We start from the raw sequence: 17205 nt of genomic DNA, 5'->3' as shown, positions 1-17205 counted from the left end.
GTTAAATTTGTGAGACCAGAATCAGGTCAGGCAGGCCTTCTGTTCGAGCTATTTGCAGTGTCTGGTATTTGTGCAGAAAATGCATGCAGTGTGTTGGCTTCTCCTAAGCCAGGAGCAGTGGCAGCATCTGTGCTGTGAGCATTGGCTGTGGCTGTGCTGTGACTACAGCCCGAGGCACTCGGGGTGCGGCTTCAGGCTGAAGTACTTGGGCTGTTTGACTAAACTGAGGATTAGAAAAAGTTTGAAAACTCCTCATTTTATTTCCAGTGGAATCTCTTTCTGTCTCTGTTTGAGGCGCAGCAGCGTAAGCATTTCTATTTGGGCAGTGTTTAGCAAAGCCAGCGCTCCGGGAGCGGGAGCCAGTTCGTTGTGACCCGGCCCGGGGGCGGAGGACCGAGAGCTGGGACGGGCTGAGCCGCTCCTGTGCCAGAGGAAACGGTGGGAGGCTGTGCCTTTAGCACAGCAACGGGAGGGGGCTGGCGAGGTGCTTGGGCTGCAAAAGGCTGCAAAAGGCTGCAAAAGGCTGCAAAAGGCTGCAAAAGGCTGCAAAAGGCTGCAAAAGGCTGCAGGGTCCCGGCGCTGGGGCAGGGAACCGCGGTGGGGTGTGTGTAGGAAGCTGCGGGCACAGGGACCGCTGGAAGGGCTGGTTACATGCAGGAAGCAGCGGCGGAGATGATAAATACAGCAGACGGAAAAGCATTGGGTGCGGGGTCGGGGTTTTCCCTGGGCAGGGGGTTATTTGACTGCACGGCGGGTAGGCTGAGCAGACTGAGAGGCTCGGTAAGGCAGAGCACACTGCGGAAGGGTTTGGGGAAAAGACCGAAGGCTGCGAGGGGAACAACCTTTGTTAGGGGGGGCTTGAGGGGTCCAGCCCAGTACTGGGGCAGCGACGAAGTTTGGCTGGGTCTGCAAAGCTCATGTGGGGATCGCTCAGCTGCGGGGAAGGATCTAAGCTGGCGGAGGGGCTCCGGAAAGCGACGGGACCCGAAAAACAGAGGAGGAGTCAGTGGGGCTGAAGGGCTGAGCCCAGGGACGGAGGGAACTGAGGCGGCCACGGTGCCGGCTGGAGGGGCGGGGGATGAGAGGGGCTGGGCGAACTAAGTACACACGGTGGGCGAGGGCTGAGCGAACGGAGCGGGGCTCTGTGAACTCGGAGAGGAGACAGACTGGGGGGCGGCTGCGGGGGCGCAGAAATCGGACCAAGAGGGTTTGAAAAGGCTGTCAGAGGCAGAGGAGAGGTTGGGCTGGCCTGGCTGGTTGCAGGGATAGTAAAATGAAAATTCTGACGGAGACTGACGCAGGTGGTTTGAGAGCTGGAAGTAACAGAAGGAGCTGATACGGGCACGGGGAGCGCAGAGTTGGAAGCAGGAAAAGTCGGAGAGACGCTGTGGAAACCGGGGGGATTGCGGATGCAGGAGAGGAAGCGGGGAGATTTGTAAACCCACTCTGGGATACTGGAAAAATCACAGAATTATTGCAAGGTGCGAAAGGAGACGCCAAGTGGTTCTGACGCAGGGAGGGACTGGCAGGGGCAGCCGCAGGTTGATTTGGAGGACAGAACAGGAGTGGCCCCTGTTCTGTCTTGAACTGAGGAGAAGTGCGGATTTCATCTGTTTAAAAATTTCCAGCAATGCTCGGCACACAGGGGATAACTTAGCAACAGATTCATCTCTGTTAAGAGAAATAGCATTATACATTTCCTAGTTCAGTAGGTCCCAGAAATTATAACTCAAAGCAGATTTTGGGTGTGTGGACTGAAAGTTCGTGTTCACCCAAGTCAGCACAGCATTTCAGTTCATTTTTCTGGGTATCAGTATGAGAGTTATCTTTTTAAAGAGTCTCAAGCTGGTTAAAACCATCTCATTCTTCGGTGGACAAGTGACTCTAAAAGTGTCCCTTGTTTTCACTTTACTCTGTTCAAAGTCTACGGTGAGAGGGAGCGGCTCTTTTCCTCTAAAAGAGTTTGATTTTTTTATTTGGGACTTTCAACATCGACGATGAGCAGTCTGTGAGAGAGCAGTAAAATTCCAGGCGTATTGTTGAGTCAGTGTTAGGAGAAGTGCTGACAGTGATATTTGGAATTCCTGTGGGAGGTCCGTGCAGAAAATCCCCGAATTCTGATACAAACTCCTCCCCGTATTTGTGACTGAAATGAAGCAGCAAATCTGACAGTTCTGCTTTAAGAAGTTTGGGGAAAGCTGCTGTGTGAGTGAAACGTGTGGGGTGTGCAGGGTCTGGGACTCTGAAGTACTTTAATCTGCAGCCAGGTCAGCACAAGTTTTTCTGATTTCCACTTATAAGGAAAGGAATTTTTTTTATTATTATTATCATGCTGTTAATTTGAAGTGACACAGATTTGGTAGATGAGTAATGTGGGGAAGAAATATCCTGTTACAATGTCACTGATGTGTGCTTGGTATGGTTGGGGGTTTTAGTTTGTTTGGGGAGACTTGTTGTTGGGGTTATATTTCTGTTTGTTTGTGGGATGGTTTTTCTGGCTTTTTTCGTAAGGGAATATTGCAGTGACAATGAAATTCCTGCTGGTTTTCCTGCTTTTAGGCAAAGTCCTCCTGCCATCTTCTCCCAGCCTGGCTGGCAGGTTTAAAACCCAGTGTGCACACGTAGAAGCAGCTGCAGCTCCCACTGAAGCTCTGTTGACTTGGAGAAGGTAAGAGTTGGTGATTCTGCCACTCTGATGTCTGACTTTGGCTCTGGTGGTTGCCCTAAAAAGGGAAATTATTTTCTGTGTGAAGTCAAGAGAGACTTCTTTCCTAGGAAGTCCTGAACAAAATGCTGTTGTGCCTGATGACCTCAAAAGATGTCACACTGTGTAGGTATGGGATGGAAATCCAGTAGCAGTCTCTAAATGGGTAAAATACCTCAAATGTGTAGTGTGGGATCTCAGGTGCTTGTGGCACCAAATCAGTCTCCAGTGAGCTGATCATTTTCCAGCCTTTGCTGCCTAGTTTACACTGGAAAGGCTAAAAGGGAGAAACGACTGTTTTATATTGAAATAAATTTGATCCATTCTTGTTGTGTGTTTTATGTCCCAAGGTGGGAAATATGGAAAGCCTGTGTGCAGCAAACACCACTTTTGCTGTGGACCTGTTCAGAAAGCTGTGTGAGGAGAACAGTGAGCAGAATGTGTTCTTTTCACCATTTAGTATTTCTTCTGCTTTGTCGATGGTTCTGCTGGGTTCAAGAGGTAGCACTGAAGCCCAAATAAGCCAGGTAGGTCTAGATAAAGATAAAATGGATGGTATTTCATGTGATCATATGAAGAAGTGATGTGTCTTAGAGTCTGTGAAATGCCCTTGTGCTAAACTGTGATTGTCCCTGTGCTCTGAGAGAGCAGAGGTGTTCCTCTGGTGTGTGTGTGTAAAGAGAATTAGTTTTCATTGTTTTTGAAGCGGGAAATTCCTTCATTCTGAACTGAAGAGTTTCCTGGATTTAGTTTGTGGAATTTCTTTTTGCGGTATTTGAGACCAATCTTATTTAATATGTCATTGGGAGGTACCTGCAATGTTTTTATTGCTCAGTTGGAGGCTACATAAGTTCTTTTCTTTTCCTTCTTTGCTTTGGGTTGAAATCATACGATACCTGTTCTGAAAATGAAGGCAGGCACATAAGAAATATTTTAAAAATCCCACTTTCTGCATTTCAAACTGCTAACTGTACCTTGATTTGCACCTTTTAGAAATTTGCTCAGGTAGCAAATATCTCTTGGCATCTGTTTTATGTGGGAAGTGGGAATATGAAGTGCAGAATCAGTTGTTTTTGTTCAGATGTTTGCTTCCTTTGCAAAGTGAGAGAGGAGTATCAACTCCTATTTTGTTTCAATGTACTTTATAAAAATTTCTGGAAAACCTACATTGCTGCCATAATTGGAAATATTCCAAATCCATCTAGACACAGTTGTGGACTACCAGCTCTGGGTGTCCCTGCTTGGGCAGGGCTTGTAGCAGATGGTCTCCACAGGTCCCTTCCCACCTGAGGCACTCTGTGATCCTGTAGCCCTTGGCTTGAGGGCAGGTGATGCGTTCTACAGGAGGCCAGGATGTTTGAGCCCCTCACAGGTGCTTCAGCTCCTGAGGGCTGCCCACAGCTTCAGAACATGGCTTATAAAAATAGCAAGGTGGCATGGTCAGAGGTGTTTGGAAAAGCAAAAGGTTTTAATTTTCTGCTTTTAAAAGGGGAAAATAACAAACTATCCAAACCAAAAGTGAAAAAAAGCTATTCAAAGTGCAGGGAGGTCCTCTACACCTGCTAAGGCACCCTGAAAGTGCACCCAGAGTCTCCATTGCTCTCCCTTATGTAGGTAACCATCTAGGTGGCATTTTTGGCATGATGCCCAATAGAAATAGCTACAGTTCTTGAGGTACAGCTCAAACCATGCAAGAGGTGCTTTTGTGTTGGAACTGGGCGAATCATGCTGAGAAGTTTCTGGTTCTTTGCCTTATAAGTGAAACAATGAATGAAACCCAAATCCTCTGCTAATAGGGGAACACCTATGGGTGTGGGTACATTGCAACAGGAAGGAAAATCAGGGCTGATGACTCTGCTGCTCCCTAATTTATGACTTGTTCAAGATCTTGCTGGTTACATCAGATAGACCTTTCAGGACAAGCTCTAGGCGGGAGGTGTGGTGAAGAAATCTTTTGGCTTCAAGTCACGGTATTTAACTTAAAAGTAATTTTAATTTAAATTTTAAAACATTCATGCTGATCAAGTGAACAAGTCTTCTCATTGGAGAGTTTATGGACACTGCTGTGGATGTTGGTCTTTGTGCAGGTGCTTTCTCTGAAGAATGCCCAGGATGCTCACAATGGGTATCAATCCCTTCTCAGTGAAATTAATGATCCAAACACCAAATACATCCTGAGAACTGCAAACCGGCTCTATGGAGAGAAGACCATGAAGTTTCTTCCAGTAAGTAGTCATTAAATTTGTTATGATTCTTAGTATAATGTACTTGCTACCTGTTTCTTCTGAAGATCAGGTCAGGCTTTATGGTTTGCCTCCCAAATAATCTGGGCTGATTGCCAGGAGTGCATTAGATTCTGCCCGAGCCCAGGATGTCTGAACTTGCTGGTGAATCTCCTTTAAATAATTTGTGTTCTGAGTGGGCACAAGCAGGGTAAATTCCATCAGCCCCTACACTCTAGGGTTCTGTCATCCATTCACGTATTTGGCTGTGGGACAAATGGTAGATGTATCCGGTAGCAAAACTCTTTTACAGAAACTCATAAAATCATGTTCTGTCCCTTAAGCATAAAATAGAAACAAGAAAAAACCCTCCACATCATTGTCAATGAAGTGTAGAAGTTTGTAGTAGAGTGCATAAGCCATAACAATAATATCGACTTCTAGTTCAAAGAAGTGGTATAAATCCTAGTAGGAACTTGTGAGCCAGAACCTCAGTGGCTCTGTATAAAGATGGAGAAGGAAAACAGGCAGATTTCCTTGGAGAATGTGAGGATCATCTGTGTCTGAATGAGAGAAAATCTCTTGGTGAAAATGTGTTGTGAATGTCCCTGTTAGTCTTTCCTAGAGTCGAGTCAGAAATCCTACCATGCTGGCCTGGAGCAGATGGACTTTGTGCAAGCTTGGGAGGATTGCAGGAAACAAATCAATGGCTGGGTAGAGGAAAGGACTGAAGGTGAGTGCTTTGCCAAGTGCCCAGTTGTGTTTGATGGCAGCCATTATTTGGGTAAATACCAACTTCTGGATGTAGGGTTGTGAATACAAACAACAGAAATTTAGAGCTATTGATGTGTCTGGTCCATAATTCTCTTCCTCCTCTCTTCCTCCTCTCTTCCTCCTCTCTTCCTCCTCTCTTCCTCCTCTCTTCCTCTTCTCTGTTTTAAATGCAGGTAGATACTATCTTGGATCATAATTTGATTCATGTCAAGCTATGAAAAATTGTGTGTTTTTTCTTTGTATCATAAAGGTAAAATTCAGAACCTGTTGGCAGAGGGGATTCTCAATTCCCTGACCAGACTTGTGTTGGTGAATGCCATCTATTTCAAAGGCAACTGGGAAGAGAAGTTCAACAAAGAGAGTACCAGTGAAAGGGCATTCCATATCAATAAGGTATGATGTGCCAAAATGCTGAACTGTTAGGTGGATGTTGTCTGAAATGAGCACCTTGAAGAAGAAATGAAATCTTTCAAGCAGGGTTGCCTTGGGTGGGCTGTATGAGATTCCTTATGCCCCTTCCCTTTCCTATGAACACCCTCTTTGCTGAGATTCTCTGAACTTTCACATAATTACCAGGACCTTTCACGTGGCACAAAGACAAGTGTGATATCCTGTGAATTTAGAAGCAGATCAGTGCTCTTGAGGAGGACTTGGGCACTGGCATGGGCAGGCCATGGCTGCCCCTCAGGATCCCCTGCAGCTCTGGGTTGGCCTCCAGGAATCATTAACAAGAACTGGTAACATGCCTCTCTGAACTCACCTGCTTGAAGGAAGCATTGTGGAAAACTGAAGCTTTTATGCCTGCCTGGGAACAGTCCCTTTCCCATTGGTGAAATAAATGTAGGAATGTTTGAACGTGCTGATATAACTTTTCAATATAGGAATATTTCTGTTCACCCCAGACGACCTCCCACAGGAACTTCAGAGACTGCTGGACTTGCTCATTTCCTGACACCTTGTTCTCTCCCTGTTTGAATGTGTTAAAAAAATTGAAAGCAGTATCCAGAGACACTGTTCAATTTTCTATGCACTTCAGCTTTGTAAGCTTAGAACCAAGTATCAAGATGCAACACCAACAGGATATAGGGCTGATGAATAATCTTTTGAGTTGTGGTGGAATATTGTGCATTGCTGCTACACATGGCCAGATTTTACCTTGTGCTTTCCAAAAGGCTGCACTCTCTGGTGTGTGATCAGTTCTCTTTGGTCAAATCCTAAAAGGCCTTGAGTAACTCACTGCCTGCTTTGTAGTGTGAGACCAGCAGAGAAGCTCAGCACTAACTGTTGGCATCTCTTGATTTCTAGAACAAGACCACACCTGTGCAGATGATGTTCAAGGAGGCAAATTTTAAGATGGCCTTCATTGGGGACCTGCAGACCAAAGTCCTTGAGCTCCCCTATGTGGGTAATGAAGTGAGCATGATCATCCTGCTCCCTGATGCAATCCAGGATGGATCCACAGGCTTGGAAAGAGTAAGTTGTTGAGCTGAGTGCAAAGACTGCCTGAATCCTTTGAGGGAAGGAAGTCTGGTATTGCAGAGAGATCTGCAGTTCAGTCCCAGAGCAATTGTGTGCGAGGTGCTCAAGGCCAGCAGAAATGTCCCTCTGCTCCCTGTCCCCAAAGTGACTTTCCCTGCAATGTCCTTGCTGCTCAGGCTGTGTGCTGCTCCCTGTAGAGGTGCCTTGTCTCTGCCTCGGCCAGCCCTGACACCTTGACAGTGGAGGGCTCGGTAGCAGGATGAACCTCGCCAACCCCTGTGAGTTCTTGTCTTGCTTGAAGGAGTTGAAGCAACGACAGCAGGAAAAAAGAGGAGGCTGTTCTAGGTTAACTGCTGGCTTTATTCATCAGGGTATCTGCCCCAGCAGACACCCCTCAGCAGAAACAGCGGGGGGGGGGGGGGGGGGAAGTGAGGGAAAAAAAGGTGGGAAACCCCCGAAGGCAACACCTTTTATTGGGGGGAAGAACTCAGGGATGGGGGGATGGGTTTAACTGGGGACAAATCAGGGATAAAGGGGGTATGGCTCTCTGGATAAATGACATAGATTGTAACAAATCAATAACTTGGGTGCAGAGACAGCTGAAGTCTTGTCCAATCACTTGGGGTCCTCACTGGAACTCTCCAGACTTTTGGGAGAGACCCCAAAGTGACAGACAAGACCCAGGAGCTGTATAACTTCTGACTGACATATAACTGGGGTTGGGATGAAACCAATGGGGGTGGAACAGGGGTGGCATGGGGCAAAACATTATAACTTATAAATATGAACTTAATACAAGGAACAAATACATACATAAAACTGATAAAACCAAAACCACATCACTACAGCTCCCTTAGGCTGAGGCTCTGGAAGAAGAGCTGTCTGTGCTGAGGAGCAGAGGTCAGCTGTGGTGGTGGTGAAGGCACAGTGTGGTGATGCTGAAATGTGGAGAGGGGGATTTTGGGTGGGCTCTTTGGAAGTCCTGTGGCTTGTCCTCCAGATCTTCTTGTGCTGAGCAGGTGGCAGGTGGTGTGTGGTTCACTGCCTGGAAAGAGGCTCACAGGGAAGGGCAGGATCTCTTTTGTGGTGAGGGTAGGATACACATTTGGTCTCTTTGGCACTGTGAACAGGGAGTTTATTACTAAGGTTTTCTTTTCTTTTCTTCCCCATATTAAAAATGAAAAGAAAAAACCCAAGTCTTCATGCTAAATGCTGAGTGAAAAAAAGATGCATGTAATGTGCTTTGTGCACTGAGTCCTCAGTATTTTGGCTCTGTAGCCAAACATTCAGTTTTTTTATTTATTTAACCTATTTACTCAATCCTCATTGTAATTAAGTAAATTTGTGATTTTTCTTCAGCTGGAAAGAGAACTTACTTATGAGAAACTAATAGATTGGCTCAATCCTAAAATGATGAGGTCTACAAAGGTGAGGGTGTCTTTACCCAGATTTAAACTGGAAGAAGATTACAAACTGAAACCTGTTCTGATCAGCATGGGAATGCCTGATGCGTTTAACTCGGGGAAGGCAGACTTCTCAGGAATGTCATCTAGCAACGAGCTGGTGGTGTCTGAAGTGATCCACAAATCCTTTGTGGAAGTCAATGAAGAAGGCACTGAAGCAGCTGCTGCCACAGCTGTAGTGATGGCACTGACCAGTGCAATGAGCATTCCAGTATTTGAATTCACTGCTGATCATCCCTTCGTCTTCTTCATCCGGCACAACAAAACTGGCAGCATTTTGTTCTGTGGCAGATTTTGCAATCCCTAAGGAGGAGATGTCTTGGCAGCATAGGTGCCATCACACAATAAACTTATATTTCCCTAGAACAAAATGACTCCATTTGCACTAATTATCTCATTCAGCTGTACCAGAACCCTCTCCTGTAGTCTTGATCTCAGGCTTGGCAGGAATAACAAACACAGCAGCTGCCATGTCCAAGCCCCCCTGCTTGTGTGTGCTGAGGTCTCCAGGTTCTTGCTGACACAAGAACCATCCCACTCGCTCTGGGAGTGCTTGTTTTGTGCTTGAGTTCCCTTTTGGTGTCCAGCAGGCAGAGTGAGGCAGTGAGAGGCCATGGGAGAGAAGAAGTTACTTTTGCTTGTGACAAGGCTGGAGCACATTTGTAGCTGCTGTCCCGTTTTACCTTCCACTCTCATCCCTTTAGTGCCTTGATCCATTGCCTGGAGCTGAAAGGAGGCTCTGCCTGTTCCAGGTATTGCTGAGCATCCTGCATAGATGTGTTTTTTTTGGCTAACGACTGGACCAGCACTTAGTCAAGAAGGGGAATGAAAGTCTGCTTTTATACGAGGTGTCCCAGTGAGGTGTTTGTGGGGCGAGTCCCTTTGTTTCATCACCCCAGGACAGGAGGTTTATTCCCTGTCACCTGGTTCTGGTCCTTTAACAAAGAATGCAACAGAACGGGACACGGTGCCTGTGCAATATTTCAATGACAAAGCCTTGATTTTATTTTTTTTTACTGTTAAGTGTATATGCTATTAATATTTTCTTAGACACCACAGTTTAGCTGTATGACACCAAAAACACAGCTACAACAGGTTTCCTTACACTGGGGTGTGTTTTGTGGGTGCTGTTCCCGGAGTAATAAAAGAAGTGCAAGCGCTGCATGGGTGTTTTTGTCCTTTTTCAACGCTCAGTTGCAGGCGCATTGTGGAGTGAGTGCAGGAGGAGCAGAGCCGTGGCCGAGCGCAGTCGGGTGTCGCTGCCCCGCGCCAGGCGGGCGCTGTCGCCGCGGGTGTCGCCGGCCGGGCAGGGACGCGGCCAAGCGGCCTGGGCTGCGCTGGGGCTGCGCGGGGCGGGAGGGGAGCGGGGCAGCCTCCGCCCTGTCCCCGCCCGCGGGGCATCCTCCGGGAGCGGGGCGGTGTCGGGGAGAAAGGCGGAGGTTGTCGCTCGTGTCTCGGTGCGGGCAGCGCCCGTGGGGCAGCGCGGGGTGCGGGCTGTGCCGGGCTGTGGGTGCAAGGCTTGCATGGCTGGTGTGAGGAGAGGGAAGGGAGCTCTGGGGCTTTGCTTTCGGGCTTGGCTCGGGAGGTGCTGGTGTTCTCTTTAGCACTGAGCTCGGTAGAGAAACATTTTAAAGGTTCCGTGCCGATTGTGTGTGTGCCGGGGAGAGCTGAGAGTGATATTTGGAATTTCTGTTGGAGGTCCGTGCAGGAAATGCGTAAATTCTGGTACAAACTCCTCCCCGTATTTGTGACTGAAAGGAAGCAGCAAATCTGACAGTTCTGCTTTAAGAAGTGTGGGGAAAGCTGCTGTGTGAGTGAAACGTGTGGGGTGTGCAGGGTTTGTGAGTCTGAAGTACTTTAATCTGCAGCCAGGTCAGCACAAGTCCTTCTAATTTCTAGTTGTAAGTAAAGGAATGTTGTTGTTGTTGTTGTTATTATTATTATTATTATTATGCCATTAATTTGGAGTGCCAATGATGTGATGGATGAGTAATGTGGGGAAGAAATACCCTGTTACAATGTCACTGATGTGTGCTTGGTATGGTTGGGGGTTTTAGTTTGTTTGGGGAGACTTGTTGTTGGGGTTATATTTCTGTTTGTTTGTGGGATTGGTTTTTTTGGCTTTTTTTCATAAGAGAATGTTGCCGTGACAATGAAATTCCTGCTGGTTTTCCTGCTTTTAGGCAAAGTCCTCCTGCCATCTTCTCCCAGCCTGGCTGGCAGGTTTAAAACCCAGTGTGCACACGTAGAAGCAGCTGCAGCTCCCACTGAAGCTCTGTTGACTTGGAGAAGGTAAGAGTTGGTGATTCTGCCACTCTGATGTCTAACTTTGGCTCTGGTGGTTGCCCTAAAAAGGCAAATTATTTTCTGTGTGAAGTCAAGAGAGACTTCTTTCATAGGAAGTCCTGAACAAAATGCTGTTGTGCCTGATGACCTCAAAAGATGTCACACTGTGTAGGTATGGGATGGAAATCCAGTAGCAGTCTCTAAATGGGTAAAATACCTCAAATGTGTAGTGTGGGATCTCAGGTGCTTGTGGCACCAAATCAGTCTCCAGAGAGCTGTTCATTTTCCAGCCTTTGCTGCCTAGTTTACCCTGGGAAGTGTAGAAGTTAGAAATATGTGTTTTATATTGAAATAAATTTGATCCATCCTTGTGTTTTATGTCCCAGGGTGGGAAGCATGGAAAGCCTGTGTGCAGCAAACACCACTTTTGCTGTGGACCTGTTCAGAAAGCTGTGTGAGGAGAACAGTGGGCAGAATGTGTTCTTTTCACCATTTAGTATTTCTTCTGCTTTGTCAATGGTTCTGCTGGGTTCAAGAGGTAGCACTGAAGCCCAAATAAGCAAGGTAGGTCTAGATAAGTAAATAAACTGGATGGCATTTGATGTGATCATATGAGGAAGTGATGTGTCTTAGAGTCTGTGAAATGCCCTTGTGCTAAACTGTGATTGTCCCTGTGCTCTGAGAGAGCAGAGGTCTTCCTTTGGTGTCTGTGCGTGTAAACAGAATCGATTTTCATTGTTTTTAAGGGCGGACATTCCTTCATTCTGAACTGAAGATTGTTTCCTGGTTTAGTTTGTGGGATTTTTTTTTTTTTTTTTTTTTTTTTTGAGGTTTTTGAGATCGATTTTCTTTAATATGTAATTATGAGGTACCATGAGTGTTTTTGTTGCTTAGTTGGAGGCTACATACAGTATTTTCCTTCTTTGCTTGGGCTTAAAATCAAATGATACCTGCTCTGAAAATGAAGGCAGGCACATAAGAAATAATTAAAAAATCCCACTGTCTCATTTTAGACTGGTAACTGCAACTTGATTTACTCCTTTTTAAAAATTTGCTCAGGTAGGAAACGTCTCTTGGCATGTGCTTTATGTAGGAAGCGTGAATATGAAGTGGAGAACCAGTTGTTTTGGTTTAGATGTTTGCTTCCTTTGCAAAGTGGGAGAGGAGTATCGACTCATATCTTGTTTCCATGTACTTTATAAAAATTTCTGAAAAAATCTGCATTTTGCCATACTTGGAGATACTCAAAATCCATCTAGACACAGTTGTGGACTACCAGCTCTGGGTGTCCCTGCTTGGGCAGGGCTTGTAGCAGATGGTCTCCACAGGTCCCTTCCCACCTGAGCCATTCTGTGATCCTGTAGCACTTGTCTTAAGGGAAGGAAAATCAGGGCTGCTGCTCCCTAATTTATGACTTGTGCAACATCTTGCTGGGTGCATCAGATATGCCTTGCAGGATAAGCTCCGATGGGAAGTATAGTGAAAAAGTCTTTTTGCTTCACAGTCTCGATTTAAAAAATAATCTAAATATTAAAACAATCATTCTGATCAAGTACACTTAGAGAAGTTATGGACACTGCTGTGCATGTTGGTCTTTGTGCAGGTGCTTTCTCTGAAGAATGCCCAGGATGCTCACAATGGGTATCAATCCCTTCTCCGTGAAATTAATGATCCAAACACCAAATACATCCTGAGAACTGCAAACCGGCTCTATGGAGAGAAGACCATGGAGTTTCTTCCAGTGAGTAGCCATTACATTTGTTATGATTCTTAGTATAATGTACTTGCTACCTGATTCTTCTGAAGGTCAGGACAGGCTTTATGGTTTGCCTCCCAAATAATCTGGGCTGATTGCCAGGAGTGCAATAGATTCTGCCAGAGCACATGATGTGAACTTGGTGGACAATCTCTTTGAAATAATTTGTGTTATGAGTGGACAAGTGATGCCAAGCAAGGTAAAATCCATCAGTCTCTACACTCTAGGGTTCTGTCATGCATTTGTAGATTTGTCTGTGGTACAAATGGTTGATGTGTCTCTTAGCAAAACTCTTTTATGGAAACTTATAAAATCATATGTCATGTCCCTGAAGCACAATATAATTAGAGAGCACCCCCCCCTCCAATAATTTTCAGTGAAGTGGTATCAATCCTAGTAGGAACTTGTCAACCAGAACTACAGTGGCTCTGTATGAGGCTGGAAAAGGAAAACAGGCAGATTTCCTTGGAGAATGCCAGAATCATCTGTGTCTGAATGAGAGTAAATCTCTTGGTGAAAATGTGTTGTGAATGTCCCTGTTAGTCTTTCCTAGAGTCCAGTGAGAAATCCTACCATGCTGGCCTGGAGCAGATGGACTTTGTGCAAGCTTGGGAGGATTGCAGGAAACAAATCAATGGCTGGGTAGAGGAAAGGACTGAAGGTGAGTGCTTTGCCAAGTGCCCAGTTGTGTTTGATGGCAGCCATTGTTTGGGTAAACACCTACTTCTGGATGTAGGGTTGGGAATTCAAACAACTGAAATTTAGAGCTATTGATGTGTCTGGTCCATAATTCTTTTCTCTTCTCTATTTTGTATTAAATGCAGAGTAGATACTATCTTGGATCATAATTAGATGCATGTCAAGGTATGAAAAATTGTGTGTTTTTTCTTTGTATCATTAAGGTAAAATTCAGAACCTGTTGGCAGAGGGGATTCTCAATTCCCTGACCAGACTTGTGTTGGTGAATGCCATCTATTTCCAAGGCAACTGGGAAAAGCCATTCATGAAACAGAGTACCAGTGAAAGGGCATTCCATATCAATAAGGTATGGTGTGCTAAAATGCTGACAATACACTGTTAGGTGGATGTTGTCTGAAATGAGCACCTTGAAGAAGAAATGAAATCTTTCAAGCAGGGTTGCCTTGGGTAGGCTGTATGAGATTCCTTATGCCCCTTCCCTTTCATATGAACACCCTCTTTGCTGAGATTCTCTGAACTTTCACATAATTACCAGGACCTTTCACGTGGCACAAAGACAAGTGTGATATCCTGTGAATTTAGAAGCAGATCAGTGCTCTTGAGGAGGACTTGGGCAGTGGCATGGGCAGGCCATGGCTGCCCCTCAGGATCCCCTGCAGCTCTGGGTTGGCCTCCAGGAATCATTAACATGAACTGCTAATGTGGCACTCTTAACTCCACTGCTTGAAGGGACCACTGTGGAAAATTGAAGCCTTCATGCCTTTCTGAGAACAGTCCCTTTCCCATTGGTGAAATAGATGTAGGAATGTTTGAAAGTGCTAATATTACTTTTAAATAATGGGATGTTTCTGGTTACCCCAGACTACCTCCAACAGTGACTTCAGAGACTGCTGGACTGATTAATTTTTCTGACATGTTGCTCTCTCCCTGTGTGAATATGTTGAAAAAGCTGGCAGGCGTATCCAGAGACACTGTTCAATTTTCTATTCACTTCAGCTTTGTAAGCTTAGAACGAGGTTTGAAGATGCAACACCACAGGTTATAGGACTGGTGAATAATCTCCTTTTGAGTTGTGGTGGAATATTGTGCATTGCTGCTGCACATGGCCAGATTTTTACTTTGGCCTTTCCAAAAGGCAATAGTGAGGATGCCTTAAGTTTTACATTTTATATATTTCAGATCAGTACTGCTTCAGTGTATAACTCTATAAACTCCATAGCCTATCAGCTTCTGTTCTCCCGTTTTAGTCGAACAAAACAATTTCTCTCTAAGCTTGAAACCCAAGGACACTTCACTTTCTCAGGCCTCGAAAACTGTAAGCAATGCTGAACAAGGGGGTGCAAACTGGAAATGGGACTCCATTACCTGAAGCTGTGATTAGACAATGAACATCTGATATGCAAATCGACCAAATTTACATCTGTTCGCAAAACCTGAGACAGTCACCCATCTTGGGTGCAGTCTCTGTGAGACTCCTGCACTCCCCAAGGTGTACCATTTGGAGGCCTTTCCATAAATAACACCTACTTTTATCCTTTAACTCTATGTAGCCTCTGTTCTAGGTAGTCTCTCAAGGCATCAGTGGGTCTGCACTCTGTTGTGTGTGATCAGTTCTCTTTGGTCAAACCCTAAAAGTCCCTGAGTAACTCACTGCCTGCTTTGTAGTGTGAGACCAGCAGAGAAGCTCAGCACTAATTGTTGGCATCTCTTGATTTCTAGAACGAAACCAGACCTGTGCAGATGATGTTCAAGATGGACGGATTTAAGATGGCCTACCTTGGGGAATTGCAGACCAAAATCCTTGAGCTCCCCTATGTGGGTAATGAAGTGAGCATGATCATCCTGCTCCCTGATGCAATCCAGGATGGATCCACAGGCTTGGAAAGAGTAAGTTGTTGAGCTGAGTGCAAAGACTGCCTGAATTCTTCCAGGGAAGGAAGTCTGGTATTGCAGAGAGACCTGAATTTCAGTCCCAGAGCAACTGTGTCACTGGTGCTCAAGGCCAGCAGAAATGTCCCTCTGCTCCCTGTCCCCAAAGTGACTTTCCCTGCAATGTCCTTGCTGCTCAGGCTGTGTGCTGCTCCCTTAGGCAGAGGCTCTGGAAGAAGAGCTGTCCATGCTGAGGAGCAGAGGTCAGCTGTGGTGGTGCTGAAGGCACAGTGTGGTGATGCTGGAATGTGGAGAGGGGGATTTTGGGTGGGCTCTTTGGAAGTCCTGTGGCTTGTCCTCCAGATCTTCTTGTGCTGAGCAGGTGGCAGGTGGTGTGTGGTTCACTGCCTGGAAAGAGGCTCACAGGGAAGGGCAGGATCTCTTTTGTGGTGAGGGTAGGATACACATTTGGTCTCTTTGGCACTCTGGGCAAGGAGTTTATTACTAGGATTTCTTGAGTCTTACTCCCCTATTAGGAAGGAAGAGAAAACTCGTAGAGATTTTATGCTTGACCCAGGGAGAAAAAAAGATGGATGTTATGTGAAGAAACACACAGAAATCACATCTTTGGATATGTGATATTGACTCAATTCTCATTGTAATTAATTAAATTTCAAATTTTTCTTCAGCTGGAAAGAGAACTTACATATGAAAAGCTGATGGATTGGATCAGTCCAGAAATGATGAGATCTACAGTGGTGATGGTGCATTTACCCAGATTTAAACTGGAAGAAGATTACCAGCTGAAACCTGTTCTGATCAGCATGGGAATGTCTGATGCATTTAACTCGGGGAAGGCAGACTTCTCAGGAATGTCATCTAGCAACGAGCTGGTGGTGTCTGAAGTGATCCACAAATCCTTTGTGGAAGTCAATGAAGAAGGCACTGAAGCAGCTGCTGCTACAGCTATGATGCTGTGTGGGTGTTCTGGCATAATGTCCACTCCAGAATTCACTGCTGATCATCCTTTCCTATTCTTCATCCGGCACAACAAAACTGGCAGCATTTTGTTCTGTGGCAGATTTTGCAGTCCCTAAGGAGGAGATGCCTTGGCAGCATAGGGGCCATCACACAATAAATTTACATTTCCCTAGAACAAGGTGATTCCATTTGCACTAATTATCTCTTTGAGTTGTGTCTGAACCCTCTCCTGTAGTCTTGATCTCAGGCTTGGCAGGAATAACAAACTCAGCAGCTGCCATGTCCAAGCCCCCCTGCTTGTGTCTGCTGAGGTCTCCAGGTCCTTGCTGACACAAGAACCATCCCACTTGCTCTGAGAGTGCTTGTTCTGTGCTTGAGTTCCCTTTTGGTGTCCAGCAGGCAGAGTGAGGCAGTGAGAGCCCATGGGAGAGAAGAAGATACTTTTGCTTGTGACAAGGCTGGAGCACATTTGTAGCTGCTGTCCCGTTTTACCTTCCACTCTCATCCCTTTAGTGCCTTGATCCATTACCTGGAGCTGAAAGGAGGCTCTGCCTGTTCCAGGTATTGCTGAGCATCCTGCATAGATGTGGGGTTTTTTTTGGCTAACGACTGGACCAGCACTTAGTCAAGAATGGGAATGAAAGTCTGCTTTTATACGAGGTGTCCCAGTGAGGTGTTTGTGGGGCGAGTCCCTTTGTTTCATCACCCCAGGACAGGAGGTTTATTCCCTGTCACCTGGTTCTGGTCCTTTAACAAAGAATGCAACAGAACGGGACACGGTGCCTATGCAATATTTCAATGACAAAGCCTTGATTTTATTTTTTTTTTACTGTTATATGTATATGCTATTAATATTTTCTTAGACACCACAGTTTAGCTGTATGACACCAAAGACACAGTTGCAACAGGTTTCCTTACACTGGGGTGTGTTTCGTGGGTGCTGTTCCCGGAGTAATAAAAGAAGTGCAAGCG

At 45.7% G+C, this 17205-nt stretch overlaps 2 protein-coding genes across 3 annotated transcripts; both read left to right on the top strand.

Moving 5' to 3' along the window:
- Positions 1–353: 353 nt before the first annotated feature.
- Positions 354–9749, top strand: LOC310913300 (serpin B6-like). 2 transcript variants are annotated; one of them, XM_083868615.1, is made up of 8 exons: positions 354–438; positions 2560–2669; positions 3055–3231; positions 4792–4929; positions 5542–5659; positions 5951–6093; positions 7006–7173; positions 8539–9749. In XM_083868615.1, exons 3-8 carry the CDS (start codon positions 3064–3066, stop codon positions 8947–8949), a joined length of 1146 nt encoding a protein of 381 aa, XP_083724741.1. In that variant the 5' UTR covers positions 354–438; positions 2560–2669; positions 3055–3063; the 3' UTR covers positions 8950–9749. The 2 variants fall into 2 exon arrangements, with proteins under 2 accessions (XP_083724741.1, XP_083724740.1); XM_083868614.1 differs by lacking the exon at positions 354–438 and adding an exon at positions 2178–2267 and having other exon boundaries at positions 2560–2668.
- Positions 9750–10134: 385 nt separating this feature from the next.
- Positions 10135–17188, top strand: LOC310913405 (leukocyte elastase inhibitor-like). Its single transcript, XM_083868798.1, has 8 exons — positions 10135–10514; positions 10826–10934; positions 11315–11492; positions 12532–12669; positions 13228–13345; positions 13587–13729; positions 15103–15270; positions 15942–17188. Exons 3-8 carry the CDS (start codon positions 11325–11327, stop codon positions 16347–16349), a joined length of 1143 nt encoding a protein of 380 aa, XP_083724924.1. The 5' UTR covers positions 10135–10514; positions 10826–10934; positions 11315–11324; the 3' UTR covers positions 16350–17188.
- Positions 17189–17205: the final 17 nt, after the last annotated feature.

This window comes from Zosterops lateralis (assembly GCF_965231275.1).
Source record: "Zosterops lateralis genome assembly, chromosome: 1".
NCBI lineage: Eukaryota > Metazoa > Chordata > Aves > Passeriformes > Zosteropidae > Zosterops > Zosterops lateralis.
Note: the sequence above shows the minus strand (reverse complement) of the source record. Positions and strands in the feature narration are given on the sequence as shown.

Coding starts and splice junctions, on each gene's coding strand:
- LOC310913300 (XM_083868615.1), top strand. CDS start 3,064: ATGGAAAGCCTGTGTGCAGCAAACACCACTTTTGCTGTGGACCTGTTC. Junction 4,930..5,541: donor AGACCATGAAGTTTCTTCCA/GTAAGTAGTCAT, acceptor TGTCCCTGTTAG/TCTTTCCTAGAGTCGAGTCA. Junction 6,094..7,005: donor GGGCATTCCATATCAATAAG/GTATGATGTGCC, acceptor CTTGATTTCTAG/AACAAGACCACACCTGTGCA.
- LOC310913405 (XM_083868798.1), top strand. CDS start 11,325: ATGGAAAGCCTGTGTGCAGCAAACACCACTTTTGCTGTGGACCTGTTC. Junction 13,346..13,586: donor GGTAGAGGAAAGGACTGAAG/GTGAGTGCTTTG, acceptor TGTATCATTAAG/GTAAAATTCAGAACCTGTTG. Junction 13,730..15,102: donor GGGCATTCCATATCAATAAG/GTATGGTGTGCT, acceptor CTTGATTTCTAG/AACGAAACCAGACCTGTGCA.